We start from the raw sequence: 23,077 nt of genomic DNA, 5'->3' as shown, positions 1-23,077 counted from the left end.
GCAAGTGGTTCTATTCTGTTCTATATAGGTTCTTATATCCCTCTCATCATAGGACTTGAGTGCCTTCCATTAGTACATTGAGCAACATGACTAACATCCGTCACATTAGGTTCATTCTCTTTCCCTCCATTTCAATGGCACTACTTATGTCTCTAAATTATTTATGTGTGTGTGCATGTTTGCAGAATCAGAGAAGAAGGTTGGCTACTCGTGCTAGGCTGCCAGTGACCACTACAGCAAGTCATGCAAAGCAGTAGTGAGACACCTTACCCAGGTCCCTATTTTAAATGAAGACTTTTCCCCAAAAGGAGTTTACTTGGTTAAATAAAGATTTTGAATGAGGGGAAAGATTTTGCACATATACAAGAATTACAGTGGCAGAACCAGCAGCTCGATACAGCAAGGGAGACCCAATCAAAGATGTTCTGGGTCTAATTCTGAGAAATGCAGTCTCCCAGAGAACTTCCCCAGTAAAGGGGCAAACACCAAGTGGAACGTAATGGTCACGGTGCAAGTGTTTGGGACAAAAGTGCTATAAGTCCATGACTAGTAACATCCACCCACATTCTGTATAAATTAATCCTGCTTCCGTCCCCAATTCAACAAAACACTTAAGCACATGCTTAAAAAATATGTGTGTAAGACCCATTAAAGTGCTTAATATGAGCTTAAGTGCTTTGCTGAATGGAGGCCTATATTCACTGACCTTACAGTTGTAGCATATCCCCACTTGCGTGTTATCCCAAAGATTGCCAGAATTTGTCCCTCAAAGTTTAGCAGAGAAGCTGGGATGACACAAAATTTACAAATGAATGGCAAATTAAAAGTTCATTCAACTGGTATTTAATGACATAAAGATGTACTAAATTGCTTAGTCTTGTCCCTTTATTGCTGTTCATTTAGCTGCAAATAATATAATACAAATATTTGAGTGCAAAGACTAAACTATTCAGCTTAATTTAAATAGAGAGAACAGAGAAATGTAATAAGAAAATTCCATAAAATGTAGTACTATAAAATTAATTAAATAGGCATTTTCCTATTAAAATATGCAGTAGTTAAAGGTCTTCAGTTATATAATGGCTGTAGTTAAAAATCATCACATTTTTACCTTTTGCTTAATTAATGTTTCTGTGTGCTTGTGGTACAAAACCTGTGTTTAGTGTAGGAACTATTGCAGTAACATTAATTATGTGCAAACGATAAGTGTAAAGACTTTGATGGTGACAACATTATGTTTTCTAAATACGATGGACCCAGGAGAGAGGATGAATTTTTCAAATTTTTTTAAAATAGTATTTTTAGATAAAGTTTAAAGTTCTCACTGTTAGATATGATTTTGTGGAAAGAATTCATATGTTCTCCTAGTTGAGTTTAAAAGGCATAATATCTTGTCTGAATACATTACATCTAACACATCTTGCCAATATGCTACATATCTCTTTACAATAAGTTAAATTAATCACTGACTACAGCTTTCTGAGCCAGGTCCTTCAGTGGGGTAAATACATGTAACACCATTTGCACCAATGGATCTACTCATTTGCACCAGCTGAAGGTTTGTGTTTAGGATGCTGTGTATTATACTTTGCTACATTAGTTAGAATCCAAGGAGGTTAAATTTCTTTATAACCAAATGGTAAAGTCTGATTGCACATCTTGGAACTCATTGAAGGTAAAAGAGCGTGATCGCCTTCTAAGAGCAGGATGGCCAGACTGCTCCCTTCCCTTAATCAGGTCTAAATACATGCTAGCTCTCAGGAAGCGGGGGTAACTGTCTTGTTCCATCAGCCTGTAGACTTTGGCCTGTGCTACATCAAAGCTGTCCATTGTAGGGTGAGTAATGTTCTGAGCAGTGACTTCTTTCGTGTGGAAGTCAAGATTAACCTGGAAAAGGCCAAAAAAACATGCAGTACATTAATTCATTTTATATATGGTCATTAATAACAGTAATACTTAACTTGGGAAAACCACTTTCTACTAAAAATACTTTTAATTGCATATAATAAGTATTGTGAAATCCACTGAGTCAGCATTTGTTAACTGCTACCAAGGAATCACCACAGATCTCGACTAAGAACAGGGGAAAACTGATAATGAAAAATATGTCACTTTTTGGTGGTACCTTTTGTTTAGGGCTGACTTTCTAATGGTACCCACTGTACATTTGCTGCTGATACTGGCACAGAGAGATTTTGTGCCCAGTCCTGCAAAGTACGAGGTATCTGAATTCCCACTGAAGCCAACCGGAATCAAGGACACTCAGTCTTGCAGGTTCAGAGCTTTATATCATCTAAATTGACCAGATACTGTTTTAATCTTTCATTTCTGTGGAGCATTAGTAACACGAAGGTTAGAATATTCTAATGATTAAAGTGTGCAGCAAAATTATTTTCTAATGGATTTTGACTACTTTGGAGGGGAAAAAAGGCATATCCAAGAGTTTTTTGGTTACAGCTTAAATACAATTATATATTACTATTGGCTATTCTCATGGAGTTGTGGATTAGTATAAGGATTATGTTTAGATCCACAATAGTGGTATATGCAGCACATAATTTAGAAATTAGTAAGTTCCATATAGCTTCAAGAATGTCTTCTGTAACTTATTTATTTTATATTTTTCAAATTCCTCTTGGTGCATTTACAAAAATATAACAACACATAGTGTGTATGTGAAAACTGAAAATCAGTTAATGATAATTAAACGACGAAGTCCACAAATTTTCAGAACCTTCCTAACTATCCTCTCAGAAAAGGCCTTTTAATATGCCCTGCTGGACAGTAAACGTAATTTCTGTTGGTGGAAACAAGTTCCAAAATTGAGGGCTCTTTAATGAGAGTTCTCAACACACCAATGAACAAATCTACAGGCAGTCAGCTTGAGCATCCCAGCTGATCTCAACAGCTGGGTTGAAGCAAGACAAGAGGATACACAAGGCCCAACACATAAGGGACGGTATAGCGGAGAACAACAATCCCGTCTTTGCTGGTATCAAAGTAACAGCATATCAGTTAACTGGTCAGTATGACACTATCGGGCAATGTGTGATTTCCACCACCTGTGCTCTAGGTTCCTTCCTTCCTGTTCATCCCTTACAGGTTATCAGTGTAGCAAGATAACCTATGAACAATATATAAAATGAAGGGAGCTTTTAGGGATGCTGTATCAATAGTTCTTGCTATAGCTTGGTGTCCACCCAAGCAGTTGGTAGAATGGCACACTGGCAAAACAGTATTCCTCTTTAGAAAATTCAAAACTCCTCAGATTCACGCAGGGCCTGATCCTGGAAGGTGCTGCATGATAGAATGTAAAAGGTTGTTGAAACCACTCAGCATCTTATAGGATGGGGCCATTACTCTTTGAGAGTAGACCAAACAATAGGTTCTCTGCCTTGGCAGGAGCAGTGGTAAGCCCCGAGATCACACAGAGGGAATTATGAGCCTAATTTGTACCATTCTTTAAATCACTTTCTTGGACTGAGCAGTGATACTTTTTTCTGCACTACATCAGCAGATGATTGTTTAGATTTGCCAACATTTAACATTTTCTCTACCAACAATAAGAAAAGAACACAGAAAATAGGAGCACAGGCAATCCACCTGTTCTTACTGTTATATAGAATAATAGGTAATAGAGATGCAAAAGGCTTGTTAGGGGCCTGATCTTCAAGTCATTACTCAGCCAAACCCTCACTGACTTTAGTGGGAGTTTATCATCTGCCAGTCAGTCCATCCTCCTGCTAGTGCAAGGAAAATAATTATTATATTCATTTACACAAAGGGCTCTTTACAACACTCTGACAGTTTAATATAATTTGCATCCACTTTAAAAGCCTTTTACACTTCCAGAGCAGTGTAAATGAGAATCAGTCCCAATGTATCTTGTATGTGTTTGTTTATAACATACCATACTATAGACTCATCACTCAGAGATTCCTTCAGAAAAAATAAAACAAACAAAAAAATCCCAAACCTATGCCAATCAAGTCTTTTCTCTGCTTAAAATGTTATAATTATTACCTTGAAGGGTATGTTTAATTTATTGATTTTGTTTATTCATTTGGCATATTAAAGAAATCATCAGAAATCTCAGCAATATAATAATCTGTAATGCTGGTTTAACAGGCAGAATAATTGTACTGTTCTAGAAGCAAAGTTAAATGTACACAAAACACTGTTTGACAAATGACTGTTACTGTTGGGTGTGTGCATTATTGTGACAACATACCTTAAATTTATTCAACATGATGTTAAATCAGATGTCTGTATATAGCAATGAGAAGTTTGAAAATTCCTTTAACTAGCATGACATATTTACACCTATGGTCTTTTTTGTAGGGTTAAAAGAATAACATGGGGGCAGGGTGAGGGGAGAGAGAAAGAGAAAGTTCTGTGGGTGTTGGGTCCCATACTTTCTTCCAAAGCAGTTATTTGATATTTAAGATGCAGCATTCCTGTGGCAAGGTACACATGATAAACTACTGCAACTTCATCAAATGTTGACCTTCATGGCTGAATGGATGATGATTCTGTGTATGCATTTATGAAAGGCAGATTCTATCAGAGGCAGCTTGTATCAAGAACTGTATATCTTCAGTTTTTACTGTACCTCTTTTGGAGCATCTTTTCTTATGAACGTCTCATAAATTGTCTTGGCTTTAGGAAGAAGTTGATGAGATGTTTTGTTCTTCTTATAATCCTCACAGGCTATCCAAAACTCAATGTTCTCCTCGCTGAACTCAGTTTTCAGAAACCTTGTAAAGGCATCCAGTCCGGCTATAAAAGGGAGCATTGTATTGCTTTAATTCACAGAAGCATTAAAAGACCATCCCTCTTAGACACTAGAACATAGTTCCTCTGTTTAAATTATGTAACAACACATGTTTGGTCTCATTTTGAACTCTTCTGTGACTTCATATTACAGACTTTTCTTTTACATCACAAAATAAGTGCAATTTAATTGTTTTGCAGTCAGTGCAGAGGTATTGATATCAGGCTTTAGGCATAAATTTTAAATATGGCCTTTGATTTTGGATGCCCCCTTTGGGACACACAGGGCCTAATTTTAAAAGATGCCGACCCACATAACTCCACTTGATCTTAATATCAACTATGGATGCTCAGAATCTTTAAAAAAACAGACCATACGTGGTCACAAGTTGAGAACTCAAAAACCAGAGGCACCCAAAAATGTGGCCATTATTGACCATTTTGGCCTTAGTTTTGCTTCTAAATCAGACTTAGGATGCCTCAAATGCCATTTAAATCTTGACTATATTCACAAATAGGCTGTTTCCCAGAAATTAGCCTAATTCAGAAGATAGTTTAAAAGATAACGTAAATAGAACCTTTACAATTTTCTTTGCATATAATTATCATTGCCAAGTTGTTCATGGTATCCCCTTTATTAAATATACTTGATGTGCAGAAATAACTGGAATGTTATTACTGTCAATTACCTGCAATGGGAAAATTGTAAAGATTGTAATGGTCACCACTATACTGGAAGACTCGTTTTTGCTATGTACAGCATTTATCTTTAAAGGGAGGAAAAGAAACAAGCCTTTTATCAGTAACTTAAGTGTCAGGCATTAGGCAATTATACGTGTCATGGGTGGCTGACCACTTTTGTCTGTTTTGTCTATATCCATCCCTGGGCCTTTGTTCTTGCCCTCCATGAACATTTTAGCAATGTTGCAATCAAAGATGGCATTTGATGTAAACATTGGTATTAACACCTTGGTCATGTCCAGCATGGCCTGCCAAATCTGCCGGCAAATCTTTGTCTTCTACACCTCCATTATAGCCTAAATATGCCTCAGGGTGCTTTATCCAGCCTCATGTATGTAGCAAAATTCTCCAAGCATCTATTTGATTTTTCACACTTACTCTAAAATGTCAGTTCCCATCAAGAAAACACTACTAACCTTTCTGGGAAAGCAGTTTGTCAAAGGATTCACCCCATCTCACTGCTTCTTCAGGGGGCACACTGTACAAAACACAAAAAGTGCTTCTCATGAAGTGTGTGTTTTGTGTATTTATGAAGCTATTGTAATATATATTACCTGCTATTTCTCTCACTTTGTCTTATTGCACAAGCTGTCTGATTAGATTATTTTAGAAAATAAGTTCTATCTGCTAGAGACTTCAAAAATTTGGTTGATGTTTTGCCCATTGAAATAACACTTGTTAGAGAAAATGTTTAAAGCAGAGCATTATGTCTTGAGTGCTTGTTTGCATTGTGCTCCAAATCTTTAAGGAAAATTTACATCATGCAAGGGTAAAGATCATAAGCAAACCAGGTCAAGTACTTTTTTAACTTTGAAAACAGAACGGCTTAGTAGCTAAACTGACATATTCTTTCAGAGATGTGATTTTGATTGCAATCTGTCCGAGGCTATGTTACCATGATCTATTTTTAACAGAATACAGGAAATTCAACAGTTTGAACACAAAGTCACCACAGCATGGTAAAGACAATAGTCTCATAAGGTAATAACACACGTAGCCTGGTTTGTTTACCACAAACATTTTTCAAATGTCATGTTATTTTGAGAGACTGGGTTCTTTTTATAAAACTCCATGTATTCTTTATCAAATATGTCAAGCTGCATGTATTCTTCATTGATCTCAAACTTTCCACTGTTTAGGACAATGGAGACAAACTATTTCACATCTCTTGATAAAAACGTTTGTAAAATTACTTTTGTAACACTTGATAGATTAATCCTGAACACACAGCTAGGTTGTATTTTCATTTCTGAAAAAAGAAATGGAGTAGGGTCTGAGGCGACATTGTACCAGGACTCTGAACCTGGTCCTAAGTCTGAATCTGAAGATCAATATATTTAGTCAATTTCTGAATAATATACTTACCACATAGCAGTTTTCCTCTGCAGAGCTAAAAGCATGTACAAATGAAAATTGGTCTCATTATCCCCAGATAGAAAAACTGAGGCACGAAGAGGTGGAGTAACTTGCCTGAAGTCACACAGTAGATTTGTGGTAGAGCTGGACATGGAGTCAGGAGACCTGATTTGGTTCTCAGTCCAGTGTCTTGGGATCAATAGTGTAGTCAAGATAAACTGAGTTTGCCCACTTCTCATTTGGGGAATATGGAGTTTAATTTAGGTTAGTCTACCCCCCTTCTTTTTTACCACCACAACACTGAACTGGACCCAATTCCTTCCCAATAGAGAATAAAGTTTGGATGTCTTTTGACCTCCAAAAAGAGTGGTAGGAAAAGTTTTCTAGGCATCTGGGTCACTTCTGCAGTTAATTAGAATGGCCCTGGATCTCTGAATAAAGTGCATAACTCACTTTTTCAGCTTAGCCTTCTCTTACCAACAACGAAGGGGAGATGGGGAACATAAACCCAAATCCACCCAAATCCAGCTAACAAATGAACCACCCTGCCAATTCTTGTGTGGAAAGAAGAATATTTGAATGTATGCTGGATTTTATTCTTTGGATTTTTTAAGTGCTTGGATATTATAGTAGTAAACATAGTACAAATACCTAGATGGATAGATTCAAGTGCTTAGGTTTCAGCCCACTGGGAACCTTTATTATAGACCCAGAAACATAGTTTAGGCCTTGAGAGCCTCCTCCATAAAGATACTTTTCAGCCCATTGTCCCACTCAGTATGGTCTTGAAAAGTGAAGATAGCAGTTACTCAAACAGTGAATACCCTCAAACAGGCAGTGTTCTGGTCAAAAAAAGGACAGCTTCCCCTGGCATGTTATTCACTGCTGGAAGCCTGAATTCTTGTCCAAACTGGTTAGGATTAATAAAAAAAAGAATGAAAAGAAAGAAGAGGAAAACAAATAGAAGTCATTAGATGCTCTGAAACTGTCTGTGGTGGAAAGGATGGAACTTTTTTGGCCATGGAGTTTTTGTGGTTTCCCAACAGCAGGGAGCTGCAGAGGCAATTCTCAAACAAATTACCAGTGAAACCCTGGCAAAACTGTAGTCCCTGGCAAACTTCCCAATGGCTTTGTTGGAGCCTGCATTTCATGCTAGGGATTTGTAAGGGAAATAGTACAGCATGATATTGTACACTCAGAGCTTTTATGAGGACACTTGGAGGTTTATGTCAACAGGGTCATTGGTCACTAAATTATTTCAAAGGAGATCTTTCTCAGAAACCATAAGATTTCCAAGGAAACAGAAATGTTTGTCAGCTATAAAAGGGCCTGAGCGTGCCACCTTACAATCAGTGGGGTGACTTGCAAACTAAGGTGCTCATCAATGTGAATAAAGGTGGGACTATCTGGTACTACATATAAAAAATAAACAATAAAAATAAACTGGCCCATAAGCACTAGGTACACAAGGACAAATTCCACTGGGCCTAGATTACATGAAAATTATTGGTGATATGAAGAGTACCCAGTATATTTTCTTTCATCCCTGCCCTTTTCCCCCTTCCCCCAATTGAGGAAAACTTGATGTATCATAGAGTTAAATAAACCTGTGGATTAGATTATGATCATATTCATTCTGAATAATACTTTATACATGAAATAGTCCTTTTGAAGTCTATGGGACTACTGGGGACTAAAGTACTGTTCTCTGTGAATAACAGTATCACAGTCTGGCCCACTGGAGTGCAAAAACACTCTTTGTTAGCAAACTTTATATATACTGTATGTATTCCAGGTTAGATAACTTGCATTGCATTATGCTAAACTTTAAAATAATATAGATCTTAAAAGCATTATTCGATGCAAAGCTTGAATGTACACGCCAAAGCAGAGACGGCCATTTTCTGATAGGAATTCTCAGTCTCTTTATATTTTACAATGCTCACCTTGAAGCTTTTGTCAAGTTCTCAAATTTCTCAAGACTGACACTTTCATGGAATTCAGCCTTTTGCAGGAGAAGGCTCAGCCTATTTCTCTTTTCCTTAGACCTGCAAGAGAGTTTTAGCAGCTTTAAAGCAACCTTTGTGAAAGTTTTAAAATGTTCCTCTTTGACTAATTTTTCTCTCGGCATAGTTGATCATTTCCTCATACACACAGTTACACTAATGTTGGTGCTATTTCTCTTTATTTGTCATGCAGATTAATGAATTTCCTCCTTATATCTTTCCATACATTTAAATATTGAAGCATATCAAATTATTTACGTATAAAAGGGTAATGAATGTCTTCATTTTCAGGCTTATTTTTCCCCATTTATTTTGAAGATAGGTTTTTTAGGGGGGTTAATGCTGATGAATCTGTAAGAGTGGGTCAACATCTTCTGTTCATTCTTAATAAAGGATGAAAAAATGCTTTTCCTCCCATCAATTGTAGCTGCTAAAAAGAAACTTTCATGGATTAAAGTTAGTCAGATTTTCAAAAATTATTTCTCTAAGCTTCACCTTAATAACTCCTCTTTCTTGTTTGTTTTGCTTGATATATTATTTGATTTGCTTCTTATTCTTGCCCTTAAAAAGTATTCCCTTGGTAAATGAATATTTTATGTGTACATTTCCAGTCTAGCAGTTCATTAATTTTTACAGATATCTGTCACAAATACAAAGAACTGTGCCTTCAATTCACACTTATCAACTATGCAATAATAATCCCTTGTCTACATAGAACACTTGAGAGTATCAGTAAAACCTTGGAACTTACCTGGTCTTGATTTCTTTTTTTGTCTCCTCTTTATTTGTGGATTTCATACCTTTACAATAGGCCTTCTCCTTCAAAGAGGAAATATTTAGATGGGGAAATAAAAACAGTGGATTCTCCATCTTCCTCTGACAAGGATTCTGATGATCTCAAAATGCTTCTCTAGCTTGCTTGCAGCAGTTCCATTTATTGTACCTTGTATGTTTCAGTTCAGGAGGGTACACATGCACAGAAAGTGACTCCAAGTTGCTTCTCAATTGGTAGTTGAGAGGTGCCCTAAACAGGTAGCAGAAAAGAGGGGGTTCTCCACTTCCTCTGTAACGAAAGCTGCCCGTACACAAGCAGAGTTCTGTCTTAAAGCTGTCGCTTAGGGAAGTGAGATTAAAAATTTGCAAAATGGCTGTTGATCAGGAGGATAAATACAGCTATTACTACAGTGCAGTTTATGGTTAGTGCTTGTGGAACACGATATTTTGCTAGATGTCAGCATCATTTCCCCCTAAATACTTTACTTAAAAATAAAAATTCTATATTATTTTTATGAAAGTCTGCAGAGGAGCACCGTGTTGCAAAAAATAACACATGACATTATCTTAAGCTCTTAGAATAATTTTTAAAGAAATCTAGACCAATATTTTCCATCTTGGGAGCCTAACACTAGGCACATAAATCCATGTTAGTTACTAACTGAAAGTGGCCTGGTTCTCAGAGGTGCTGAGAACTCCCATTAAAATCAGTAGAAGCTGGAGCTGCTCAGCATCTCTGAAAATACAGATTTTTTTATTTTTGGGTGACTTTTCAGAAGTGTTGAGACTCTCAAAATCCCATTGAAGTCAATGGGAGCTACAGATGATGAGCTTCTTTGAAAAGTAGGACCTGAGTGCCCATGTCCTCAAAGGTATTTAGGAACATAACTACCATTGAAATCACTTAAATATCTTTAAAAATCCAACCCTTAGTACCTAAATATAAGCTTAGATGCCTAATTTTAGGCACCTACATTTGACATTTTTGGTTTTAAGGCCGTATTGGCAGCCCTGGGTAGGTGAAATTCTCTGCTGAGCTACAGCACTGTCTTCCATGTGCTGGCTCTGCAGTATGTTTAGACTCCATGCTCAGACAATCATGGGCTTTTCTTCTGAGACTGACTACAGGGTCGGGATGGTGATTTGCTGCTTTGAGAACTCATGTCCTTCAGGAGGTAGCTATCGATGACCAGTTTCACATGGACACCAAAGTCACTGGTTAGAAAACTAATTTTGGTAACTAGACATCCAGGTCCAGGTGTGAATTAGTTACCTGGAAGTAAAAGGCTCTTACTCAATTCCCAATCCCTTGATCTATGCACTATAATAAATTGGATTTGTTTTTAAAAAGCAAGCTGCCTAGAATCTTATGGCAGATCAGGAATTGGAATTTTATACAACTGAACAGTTTACTGCATTCCTGATAAATGTATCAATTGCTTCATTGAATCAGTTTGGAAAATCCCAACCCTTTCCCATATATCTGTCTGTATTAGCAGTTCTGGTTAATTGCTTACTGCATAACAGAAAACCCCACTTAAATGCATTAATAGTTTTTGAAACAGATACAATTAAATGGATTGCTGCGCTTACCATGCGGGAAAACACCAGACGAGAAGAAAAAATAGTTGATTGATCAAAATGTGATGTTGGAAAAAGCCTGGAACAAAGCATTCCAATATAGTATCACAGAAGTTAGAGGTGGAAAGGACCTATTAAACCCCCAAATCAATTCTCCTGTCTATCTCACTTTGTTCTCTACTATACATTTTCCAGTGTCTTGTCCAATCTTCTTTTAAATGTATGAGGCTTTTATCATTTTCTTTGGGAGTGAGTACACTATTTACACTTCTTAGAAAATGTGTGTGTGTTTTTTTAAACTGATAAAGAAATCTGTGTTGTGCATTCAGCCCCAGTGCAGCATGGACGGCTGGCCTGGAAGCCAGATGCTGTTAAAAAAGTGAGTTCTGCTTAAGTTTCTTTAAATGACACAAAACCATGGCAAATGGGTGACCCATTTAAACCAGGTTGAGCTTTACTAGTAATATTCCTGCAAGTGGTTGGATGGATCTGTGTGTTACCATGAAGTACCCACAAGAAATCGGAGAGATTTTTTTTTTAAACCAGTGGATATTTTTCTACACCAATTAAAAAAGAAAAATATTTTCTGTAGAAAATCCTGTCATTAAATAGTCACTGATTCATTAATTTACAGCAGAATATTTGTTTTGATCACACCGACCATCATCTTCCCTCCTGAAAAACTGCCCAGTTACCCTGAAAACAAAGCCATGGGAACTGGCTAAGAAGAAGGTAACTGGAGAATATAGCTATCAGTAGTAGTTTGAATCATTGAGATTGTAGACTGGGATTAGACACAACCTTCTGTTTGGCTGTGTCTTGGATTATATGAACACCATGGTATTATTCATTTTGTGATTTAGGCATATGGAAAATTATCACAGATTGATCCACATTATCTGATATTATAATATATACCTGAGTTTTGTATAATGTAAGTGCTTCAGTATTCACTTAGAGCAAGAACAAACATATATGTTACTGCAATACCATACTACTTCTGAAATGCTATTTAAAAGTATAATAGTGATAATATCTTCCATTTCATCCCCAAGGATCTCAAGAATTTTCCTTGTACACAGTCAACAAAAAATCATCTAATCCACCATGAAAATGCTGCTGTCTCTGGGGTGAAACAATAGCTGTTTAGCAGAACACAGCAAAACTACAAACAACTTAGATGAAAAAGTTAAGCCTACCTTAAAAAAAATAAATTGCAGGGGGGATTTAGGTCAGATGAATGTCATTGCCTGAGTTAGAATTTGTCCAGGATGCCAGGGTAAGCATCCATATTCTCTCAAATAGTGTCGTAGGAATCTTGGTTTTATCTCACATTCAAGATGCATCAGCCCCAAAAAGAACAGTACCCCTCAATCACATGATAGGATCCTGTTTCAGTACTGACTGAGAAGCACAAGCACAGAATTATGTTCTAAATTATTCACATGTATGTGTTCCTACAAGGTCTGTTGTCTTTTTGCTGAATAGGTCTGAACTGCATAGTTTGGGAGCTGTGCGAGGATCATAGCACAATGTGGGACAGCTACAGGTTACCGTTACTTTGAGCCACCTGGTAGCTTGCAAATAGTGTTCTGTATGACCATGTCAGTGATCCAAGTTCAATAGCTATCTCATTTTCTCACTCCCAGCGAAAGTGGGATTTGGACATGTCACAGCATAGAAAAGCCTTGCAACTCTTCAGGTAACTTTGATATGCTTATGAAGAAATATTTGTCCTAGTCTCCTTGGCAAGGGTGCTATTGTGATGCAGTCCATCGTGTGGGGAGGATTTGATGAGTTTCTGCTAGAGGTCCAGTGATGGCCCACCTTTGCTAAACAGGGTTAAAATAAAAACAGAAATATATGATCAGGTAAAACTCCGGTGACTTTTCAGAAGAGAGACTAAGTCAATGTCTCAAGCAGTGGCAGTACGTGAAACCATGTAGTTTATCCTGGCTTCAGAGTAGCAGCCGTGTTAGTCTGTATTCGCAAAAAGAAAAGGAGTACTTGTGGCACCTTAGAGACTAACCAATTTATTTGAGCATAAGCTCAAGAGACATGTCTACCAAAAATGTCTACAAGATACAATTAAAAATTACACTATAGTGTGAGCTCATTGGTCTACTTCTAGTTTTCTGCACAGCCAGGCAATGGAGCCAGGTTTAACACTGAGTCCTATACTCTTGGTCCCCATAACACTAGGGCTGCATGTGCTGTAGAGACATGCCAACCTTTGGGAAAAAGATAGGGCCTCATCATCACTCAGTAAGACCCTATGTGGTCAGTAAAGAGTTTTGAAGAGACATCCACCAAAGGCCTCCTTAGCAGGGTTGGGATGGTCTGAGGTAATCAAAGTGGTGAGGAGAAAAGGACAACATATTTCCATTAGGAATATAAAGTTCCCAGAAAGGGGAAGAAAAAGAGGTTCGCTTTTGTGATTCTGCATCATATCGCTTATTGCCATAGAAGTACTTAATGTGAAATGTATGTCACAAAAGTTGGGTGGAAAATACCCAGTTAGAAACCACATTCTAATATCTATGAATCTTTGAGAGATAGAATTACATTTTTAACATGTATTTCCAGTTTCAGTGTTAGTCTGTACATCACATCCTGCTTATTGTAAATTAGGGTTAACCACATAGCAGCCTTTAGTTATGGCTTCTGACTGTCACGAAAAAAGTCAAACTTTGTTTTAAATTTTCTGACGAATTAATATGTGACATTTTAGCTCTTTCCCACCTATTAAGGAGTGTGTAATACTTTGTGTATGTTAATCTGTCACAATTTTATTTCATGGTAATTTAAATTCATGAATAAAAATGCTGGCAACTATAGACTTAATAGTTCATATAGCTGGATTTAAGAAAGGTGTATAAGATCAAACTCCATCCATAACCGAATTACTTTCTGGTGGCCTTACCCACTAAGTCATCTGTTCCAAGCCCAACCCAGTGTTGGTTTCTCTCCCATGGTATATTTTGAATGGCTTGCCCAAAGGACTTTTAAATGACTTAGAGCAAGGAGGTTACAATGTAGAGTCTTGAAATTTTAGTTTAGTAAAGCATGCCAATAGCATGAATATAGTATATGGCACTGTAATATGCAGCTCCTAAGAATTCATTCTGAATTATTGAAAGAAACCATGGAATGACCATCAACTCTTATTTTTAATCCATTCATTAATGGAAAATTAATATTAAATCCAGCTCCATGAAATACCCAATTTGCATACAGCCCAGACTGTATTTTGTTAACTGCAGCCCAGGCAGTGGCTGTGGAAAGGCTGCCCCATACGTGGAGCTTCAGGAGGAATTCTGGCACAACCTGAGTATCCTGGGAAATATCTACTGCAATGGCAGTTTCATCATCCTTTGAAAGGCTCCAGTGTACGCTCCCCAGCTGCCCAACCAGTGTGAAAATGCAATTCTGTCACATTTTTCTTCCCCTCCCTTCCTATATTCTGCCCTAAATAATAGGGGCTGATTTTGGCTTCTGCTTTGGCTATTATAGACTGCCCTAGTGGTGGATAGGGGTTGTATAGGAGTTGCAAGGCACTGGGGCAGAATTCCCCTAGCACAGAAGCTGCATAGGGTGATGTAAATGGCCCTATGCTGCTTTCCCTGGGAAACTCCAGGGTGAGAGGATGTATGCACATAATCCTGAGTGCTATAAGAATTCAGGGTTGCTCTAACTTGCTCTGGGGGTCATTTCAGCCTTGACAGCAGTGAAGAATCCACAGGGCACAAATGTGATGGAAAGCCAGCTTTGTGGATTTGAGCACCCAAACACCAAAGGCCATTTCTGAAAACGTGGGCAGGTCTTCTGTGCTCTTGTGTATGTCATTCTCAGCAGCAGCAATAAGGAGTAGTAGAAGGGAGGGAGCAGTGGCTAGATTCTATGCAGAAACATGCCTCAAATATTTTCTGATATCTGTTATCAATAACCAGACTGGTTTATGGAGCCAAAACCTCCCCAAATTCACAGTATTTTATATTATCTGACTGTTCTTAACCAGCTGTTCTCATTGTATTGGAAACACCTTTAGATGGTCACTATCTTTGTTCAATAGAGGCCTTAGGAAAACAGACAGTTTTCAGAATAAGCTCTCAAAATATGTTTGATCTTCTGGGGAGAGGTGAAGGATAGAAAATATATATTCCCTGGTTTGCTTATGGTACAGAAATAAAGTGGTGATGGAAGAGGGAGAAGAACAGTACAGAAACAAAATGTTTAGTCCGTCAGGAGCAAAGGGAACTCACATACACAAAGAAGATCAAGAAAGCAGGCATGGTTAAGCAACATGTAAAACTAATATTTAGCATGTCTGTTCTAACGAGTTGACAGGAAACAGGGGTTTTGCTTGTGGTACAGATAAGTCAGAGGCTAACACTCCAGCAACATCCCATGTCTTACTTTTCATGAACCAAAATAGCGCAAAGTCGCCAGGCAAAGAGTTCAGTTTTGTTTATTCAGCCCAAGTATGTTATGTGCTGTTAATTGTGCACCTTGCTTTGACTCATCATTAATCTAGCTAAGCCTCAAAAAGCTGCCAGGTCCATTCCTACTAGTGCACCTTTTCCCTCTTCTCACCTCCTAAATGACCTACAACTACTCCAAAATCTTTGATACATACAATTTGATTTTGCCAATTTGGTATTTGGGCACCCAGCTAGGGTTAACCCTCATCATTACAAAAATAAATTCTGTGTACATTCCATTACTCTGATGCCACTGACTTCAGTGGGCATTGGACTGGATCTTTATGTCCTGATGCAGCAAGGCCTAATGTTAAGCATGTGATTGAAATCTGTCCAGCTTGTTATCCTACTTAAAGTTAGATATATTCTTAAAAACCTTGATGAATCAGGCTCTAGTGCTCAGCCCTTTATTAGCTGGCGCATACTTGGATACCTTTTAAGATTTGTCCTTGCTATTACCTTTATCATTGTGCATGAAGCCAAAGTTTTCCTTTTGTTTACCTGACTTCAATAACAGTTTTGAGTAACTAAAATCCTTGAGTCCTTGTGTCAAACTGCCCTCTGCAGGTATCTTCTTATATCATTTGCACACTTAAGGTATCTGCACTTAATCTAATTTAATGAATGTAATACCAAAGCTCACTGAGTAAATGAAGAATACATCAATCCACTTCTGAACATGTGCTACTAATAATACTTGGTAGAGTCAGACAGCATGCCTGTTAATTTTTGTTCCTAACCATATATGATTTCGAATGATGAAAATTTGGTTTCGAGGGGTATTTTAGCACCCTGTTCGGGGTATGATAGGTGTCACACATACCCATTTGTCTCAGTCTGATCGTGATCTCACTGAGAAATGGCCTGTAGCTAAAACAGAAATTCTCTCTTTTCACATACACAACATCAATTACAAGGTTTAATATTGATTTCTTATTGACATTTTGGAGGTTAAATGAGGGGGAAAATGCCTTTTAAAGCTAATGCACAAGATAGCAATTTGACAAGAATGCAAAGCACTTATTATTATTTGTAACTTTGCATATCTGACTAAATGCTCAGGAAGTCTAGACAATAGGGATCACCTGCAAACTAAAGAAACTGGGTGAGAAGCTTAGCTTGCTAACTGATTTCCCCCCAGTATACATACAGGGCTTGATCCTTAGCCCATCAAGATCAATGGAAGTCTTTCCAATGGATCAGGCCCATTTGAGGATCCTTTCATTGAATTTGTTTGTATTCTTTATCTTCTCATCTACAAACTATCTGACAGGTTTTAAAATTTAACTTCCTCTCAACTTCCCCTGGGCATTTACTGTTAGAAGCCAGGCTAACCACAGCTTAGCTAGACAATGAGTATATGCTTAGATTTGAGTAATTCTATTGGCATTGGGAATATACATAAAAGGCCAAAGGGACTGACCCACATACAATTACTGGAATTTATTAATTTATGATGCATCGGCTAATTTGTGCATTTTCACTTTTCCTGTAGAATCATCAGCTAATGTGTGAAACCAAGACAAATCTTATCCAGTAGTAGCAAAAGTTAGTGTGGAGGAAAAAGAAGGATTGACACATGGATAATAGTGCACATTCCTATTTTGTGCCAGAAAGCTACAGTTTTTATTGTAAATGTATAGGCCGGTAGCCTGCTTTAGCTTCAGTTACCAGATAATACTTTGTGCTTATATAATAACTTTATTTCAAGGACCCCAAAATGCCATACAAAGGTGGGTAAAGTATTATTATACCCATTCTATAGATAGTTAATTTCAGGCCCAGAGAATTAAGTAACTTGCTGAAGGTCATATACATACAAGAGCAAGTCCATGGGGGATTTGGGTATAGAACCAAATCTTCTGAGTTCCAGTCCTGTTCTCTAATCACTGGACTGTAATCTCAAACCCTTTTGTGAATGAGGCTAATTATTTAAAAGCCCTCAAGTTGTACAACACAAAGTCAGCTCTGCAAAGTCAAAGCAATGTTTCCTTAATGGTTTATTATAGCTAGAAGAGCACAAATACCCTTGTTAAGAGATTTCATGGATAGGTCCAAATAGAATCATAGAACTGGAAGGGACCTCACCTGGAGGAATCTTTCTCCGATGACAAAGCAAAAGCTTCTGAGGATCCCACAAATACAGGAAGTTCCTTAAGACTCTCTTTTAGGGTCAAATCATGGTCCATTTGGACATGTGCTGATTTTGATAGGAGTCTTTCCATTGATTTTAATGGGTATTGGGTTGGGCCATGAGAGGCAATGGCAAGACTATCATTGATTTCCATAGGACCAGAACACTGCCTTTATTAAAGACTATTTGGTAGATAACATTAGTAATGGAATATGTGGCTTAAGTTCTTGATTTGAACATATGTTTCTTTTTTATGCTACAGCTCTGAAACCAGCAGAATTTTAATTCACTCTAGGTACATGCACAGCTCTGATTACATGAATGAGTTCAGTTGGGCACTGGGAGGTACAGTGGGATAAGCAATTATAGAAGTCCCTTTGAGTCATTTGTGTTTTGATTGAGTCCTTCTTTTAATGGTTTTTATCCCTTTGCCAGCCAAAATGTTAACTTTGCCTACTTTACTCCAGTGCCTGTGTTGCATCACCAGTACAGGTTTATCCACATGGGGATCCTGCAGCTGCTTCCATTCAGATCAGTTTGTGCCAGCTGCATGGCTTGCTTGACTTTCAGTGATGTGTGTGTTTGTGTGTGTTTTATCTGCCAGGGTAGGAAACAACGTTCATCTGTTGTGCCAAGACTTGAACATTCTCATGCCACCAAGTCTTGGCTGTACTGTCAATGACAAGAATGGAAAGAAACTCTCTTGAGGAGAATAGGCTGACAGTGTATTCCATCTCTTTCTTCCCCCTTCTCTCAACAGTCTGCTTCACCTTCCTGATTTTGAGAGGAATGCAATTAGCAGCCAGGAATTGCTGTTATTTTAAAACTAAAACTTAAACTGACTTTGCATTAAGTATGTCTTTCTGAACCTTCCCGTAGGTTAATTTGAGAGTGTGCATAAACTTTCAATTTTATTATAGTTATTATTTGGGGATTACAAAAAGGCCCTCCATGCATAAATTCACCATCAGTTCATAAGGATTACTTAAATGAATAAAAATGATGCATATAGCAGTTGTGCAGGATGCTGTAGTTGATTCTCCTTAAAATTATATTATTCAAAATGGTACTGGACAAAGAACTGAGAATTCATCCTATAATTGCCCTGTATTTACAGCTGCTTGTGTCTCCAAATGACTTTAGCCACAGGAGACAGTTAGAGTGGAGATTGCTAAAAAGCAGTATTCAGCGGGTTCTTTACAGACTCAAATCAAGGAGATCAGCACTATATTAATGCTGGATTCACCAAAGAGCTATTGGGAGGGTATTGTTTTCTTAATGATAAATGAGTTTGCATTTATGTTTGTAGTTCTTCAATAGTGTATGCTCCTTGGGGCAACGACTGATCATCCTCTATGTTTTTGTGATGACACCCTTCCGTTGGTTATCAGTGGCAATTTAACCAGTACCAAAGACACAGGCCTCTGACACTTAAGTAAAAGGACTCCATTAATTGGACAGTGCTAGAAGCCTCATATTCTGTATGTAGGACAGCCATGATCAGATACACCTAGCCAATATGTTAAATTCTGACAGTGCTGAGGACTGAGTGAGGCCCCATTCAGCAATGACATGCATCTGCGTGGCTCCTTGGAACCATGTGCAGTCCTACTGAAGGCAATGGGTTTCCTTATGGGCACTGTCTAAAGTGCTTGGGGGATCTGCTCAGATTACAGAGACTGAGGCGTGGCCACTGCCCTTTGAAGGAGTGGTGAACTAATTAGTGAGTTTGTGTTGATCAAGAAGGTCTTGAGCAGTGTAAGACATACATTTCTGGGGTGCAAGGCTGGGACTGGGGGAATTTGCTGGGGTCTCTCTATATATAGTTCATGAGTGGCTTGGGAAAGCCTTCATGCAACTTAGCTGGGTATGCCTCTGCATGCTGATGGCTGAGTGAACAGAACCTGGAGGAGTTTGCTACTCACTGGCATAGCAGTTTAGGAGACAGCCTAGGCAGGAGAGGAAAAGTGGGCACAGCAATTCCACAGTCCAGATTGCATCCCGGGGCACGTCACATCTATGAAATCAGTTTCCTTGTATTACCGGTCTATCAAAATGACCCTTTTGATCGCTATCACTTCAACAAGAGGGTGTCAGAGTTGAGAGCTTTGTCTGTTGATGCATCCTGCTGCATGTCTCTCAAAGATAAGGTGGTTTGGAGACTGGATTCCACCTTTTATTATAAAAGTAAATTCGATGCTTCATTGAGCACAAGAGATCTCATTCCCTTCTTTGTGTCTACATTCTTCTCACGCAAAGGAGAAGCTGTAATATTTGCTGGATGCCAGTAGAGTCTTAAAAGTTTCATCTGAAAAGAACTGAGATCAAAACAGACAAATGAACAAACAGCCTTACTGGTCTTATTTCATCCAAGAAAAAGGTTCTAAGACATGTCAGTCATCCTTCTCATGGTGGATACGCTGGTGCATTGCCAAGGAACATAGAGCAAAAAGACTCACTCCTGCAATGGGCATCAGAGCTCACTCAGTACAAGCTGTGCCAGCATCATGGGCTCAGAAAGGACAGGCCATTAATGATGTAATCTGTAAAGCTGTAATGATGAAATATGTAAAGCTGCAACTTGATCATCGCTGCATACATTTTCCAAGTTCTACAAGATAAATACTCAGTCATCAGCTGCTACATCTTTCTTCTCAGTGACATTATTTGTTCTTTCCCTAGGAATTCTGTCACTGCTGAGAAAATCACATGCTGAGGATGTGTGGAACTAGCCCTAAAAGAGAATGGGAGAATTTGTGGTTGCTTACCTGAAAATTTTCCCTTCTTCAAAGGGAGAGGTCCACAGATTTGGCCCTCCCTGAAAAAGGGAGATCTGTTTAACTTATGATTAAAGTTGTCTGTAGTAGTTTAATTTTTTTCTTGTTGATCAGAATGTTCTCTTGTTGAGTATTATTTTTGCAAGGTCCAGGACAAGAGAATTGTTGTTTGTTTCATAGTGCAGAATCAAGAGAGCTTTGGAAGCCTCTCAAAACTGAGGGGATCTCTGGAAGGTGGGAGCTAGTCCCTTGTCAGCTGTCCAATCAACTTTGATTCTGCACCCTACATCTGGTTGGACAGGATCCACACTGAGGATCTGGGCACTTACCCCTTTGAAGAAGGGAAAATTTTCAAGTAAGCAACCCCAAGTTGTCCCATATCACAAGGGAGTATGTTCCACATACACTATATTAAATGCTGAGTTCTTAAAGAGAGAACACAGAGAGACTGCTGATTGCGATAAGACTCTTAATTTAGAGTGTTAGGAAGGATGATCTTAAAAACATTCCCTTTTTACTGCAACAGAAACTGAAGAAATTAAAATTACATGTTTTGAATGAATTTGCTTGGGGAAACTAACTCTACTGCTCATAGGAAATATTTCAACAATTTATCAAAATATCATGAATATTTATGATGAATGTACTCACTCTTGGAAACTGTAATTGGACCAACCATTTCATAATGATATGATAGTGATGAAAAGCCAACATATGGTTGTTTTGTTTATCTTCAGATAAAAACCCATTTTTGCTTCATGGAACAATACCAGAGTGAAAATAATTTTATTGTAAATCTCAAGTAGAGAAGCTGCAGTTTGGTAATTCAGTAATTCTCTATAGCTCAACTCTTAAGAGACTCATTACAAGGAAGGAACTCAACATGCAGGATTCTTCAAAGTTAATGTAAGAAATGCATTAACTTGACTCAACATAGTTCATTTTACAAACATTCTTTTGTTGCTGTTGTCTAAAATGAAGAAAGCAAAATTTCATTGCTTCATTTACATGGTACTTACAAAAAATATAATTGGTTGCTTATTCTCTTCCAAGGATCTCAAAAACAGCTGTGCAAAATGTTCACATTGAAACATCTAACCGCCTCTCATCTGGTTCTGCATTTTGTTGAAACTCAGGCGATGTTTGTGGACAAACTTTACTTTCGGCAAACCTAAACCCAGTTTGAGAGAATATGGGCTGGATTATGGGTATTTTAAGGCAAAGGACCCCATTCCTTTTCTCAGGACTACTTACATTGTAGTAAGCAGTAAATAGTAAGTAATACATGCATAGTAGTAAGCAGGTATTCGTAAATAGTTGGGTAGTAAGATGCTACCCAACATGGATAAGGGTGGCAGAGCCCAAAGCATGCAAATCTCTTTTTTTTTTGTGTGTGTTTTGATCCTGAAAGCTGGTGAAACTGTCAGCAGTTGTGATGGAGTTTGGAGATTCATTCAAATGACAAATCTGTCTATATGACTAGGTCCATACATCATTCACCTGAGAATGAAATTTGCAAGGTTAACCATTATGGGTAAATAATCAAGAGGGTTTGCATAAAAACTCCTATAAAGGAAAACCTGCTGATCCTTTTACCCAGTCCACTGTTTTATTCACTTGATCAAACTCCTCTCTTAATTACTGTCTCACTTGGATTTATACTTTCTTTGGTTTAAGGAACACTGGTTTTTAAAACTTTTTTTTTTAAAGACTTCATTGTTTAGAAATATTTAAAATGTTTAGCCTATTTATTTAAAACTCTCCACCTCACAACTTCCATGTAAGTTAATTTGATAGTATGTTACAACTAATGTGTGCCAACTTGTTTTAATGTCATAATACAAATTAACTAGTCCTTGAAACTCTCTGGGTTGCCTTTGTAGTTTCCAAGAGTTCTGCAACAGAAAATATGGACATGCTAAAGCTGGATTCACTTTTCTTTAAAAAATGTTTAAAAATAATATAAGAAAATGAGCCTGCAAAGTATTCAACTTGTTCATTTCCTGTATGCTTCATATTTATATTGCCCATGTCTCCTATTAGTTTTAGATATGTGGTTTACATATCAGTTTGCCAAGTTATCTACAGGAAACTGAAGTTTCTCAGTTTTCCTGGCTATCACACTGTTTACAAATAGGTTTGGTCTTACACAGAACAGGATATGAAGTGCTCACCAACCAATCAATATTTTAATACACATCTAGGGCCCTTCTAAAGCCCACTGAACTCAGTGGAAAGACTCACATTGAATTCAGTGGGCTTTATATCAGGCATTTAGTGGAAGTAGTACTATAATATAGCTTTAAACAAAATACGACACTAATGTGTAGATTACTTGGTTGACACAATGGGAAAGTTAATTTCTGTTCTGACTATTTAGAGCATGGATAATCCTTTTACATTTCTTGATTTTTCAAACATTAAGTGAATTACCCTGTTTTATAGCATTACTCA

At 37.8% G+C, this 23,077-nt stretch overlaps 1 protein-coding gene across 2 annotated transcripts; it reads right to left on the bottom strand.

Moving 5' to 3' along the window:
- Window positions 1–827: 827 nt before the first annotated feature.
- RGS18 (regulator of G protein signaling 18) lies at window positions 828–11,392 on the bottom strand. Of its 2 annotated transcripts, XM_077824269.1 has the most exons (6): window positions 11,244–11,392; window positions 9,628–9,900; window positions 8,817–8,918; window positions 5,931–5,992; window positions 4,613–4,779; window positions 828–1,887 (listed from the first exon to the last, which is right to left on the bottom strand). In XM_077824269.1, exons 2-6 carry the CDS (start codon window positions 9,744–9,746, stop codon window positions 1,627–1,629), a joined length of 711 nt encoding a protein of 236 aa, XP_077680395.1. In that variant the 5' UTR covers window positions 9,747–9,900; window positions 11,244–11,392; the 3' UTR covers window positions 828–1,626. The 2 variants fall into 2 exon arrangements, with proteins under 2 accessions (XP_077680395.1, XP_077680394.1); XM_077824268.1 differs by lacking the exon at window positions 11,244–11,392 and having other exon boundaries at window positions 9,628–10,018.
- Between the last annotated feature and the right edge of the window lie 11,685 nt (window positions 11,393–23,077).

Source organism: Eretmochelys imbricata, chromosome 8 (assembly GCF_965152235.1).
Source record: "Eretmochelys imbricata isolate rEreImb1 chromosome 8, rEreImb1.hap1, whole genome shotgun sequence".
Taxonomy (NCBI): Eukaryota; Metazoa; Chordata; order Testudines; family Cheloniidae; genus Eretmochelys; species Eretmochelys imbricata.
The sequence above is the reverse complement of the archived record's forward strand: the minus strand, read 5'-3'. Positions and strand labels throughout refer to the sequence as shown.

Coding starts and splice junctions, on each gene's coding strand:
- RGS18 (XM_077824269.1), bottom strand. CDS start 9,746: ATGGAGAATCCACTGTTTTTATTTCCCCATCTAAATATTTCCTCTTTG. Junction 8,919..9,627: donor AAAAAAGAAATCAAGACCAG/GTAAGTTCCAAG, acceptor ACTCTCTTGCAG/GTCTAAGGAAAAGAGAAATA. Junction 1,888..4,612: donor GAAAAGATGCTCCAAAAGAG/GTACAGTAAAAA, acceptor GGCCTTTTCCAG/GTTAATCTTGACTTCCACAC.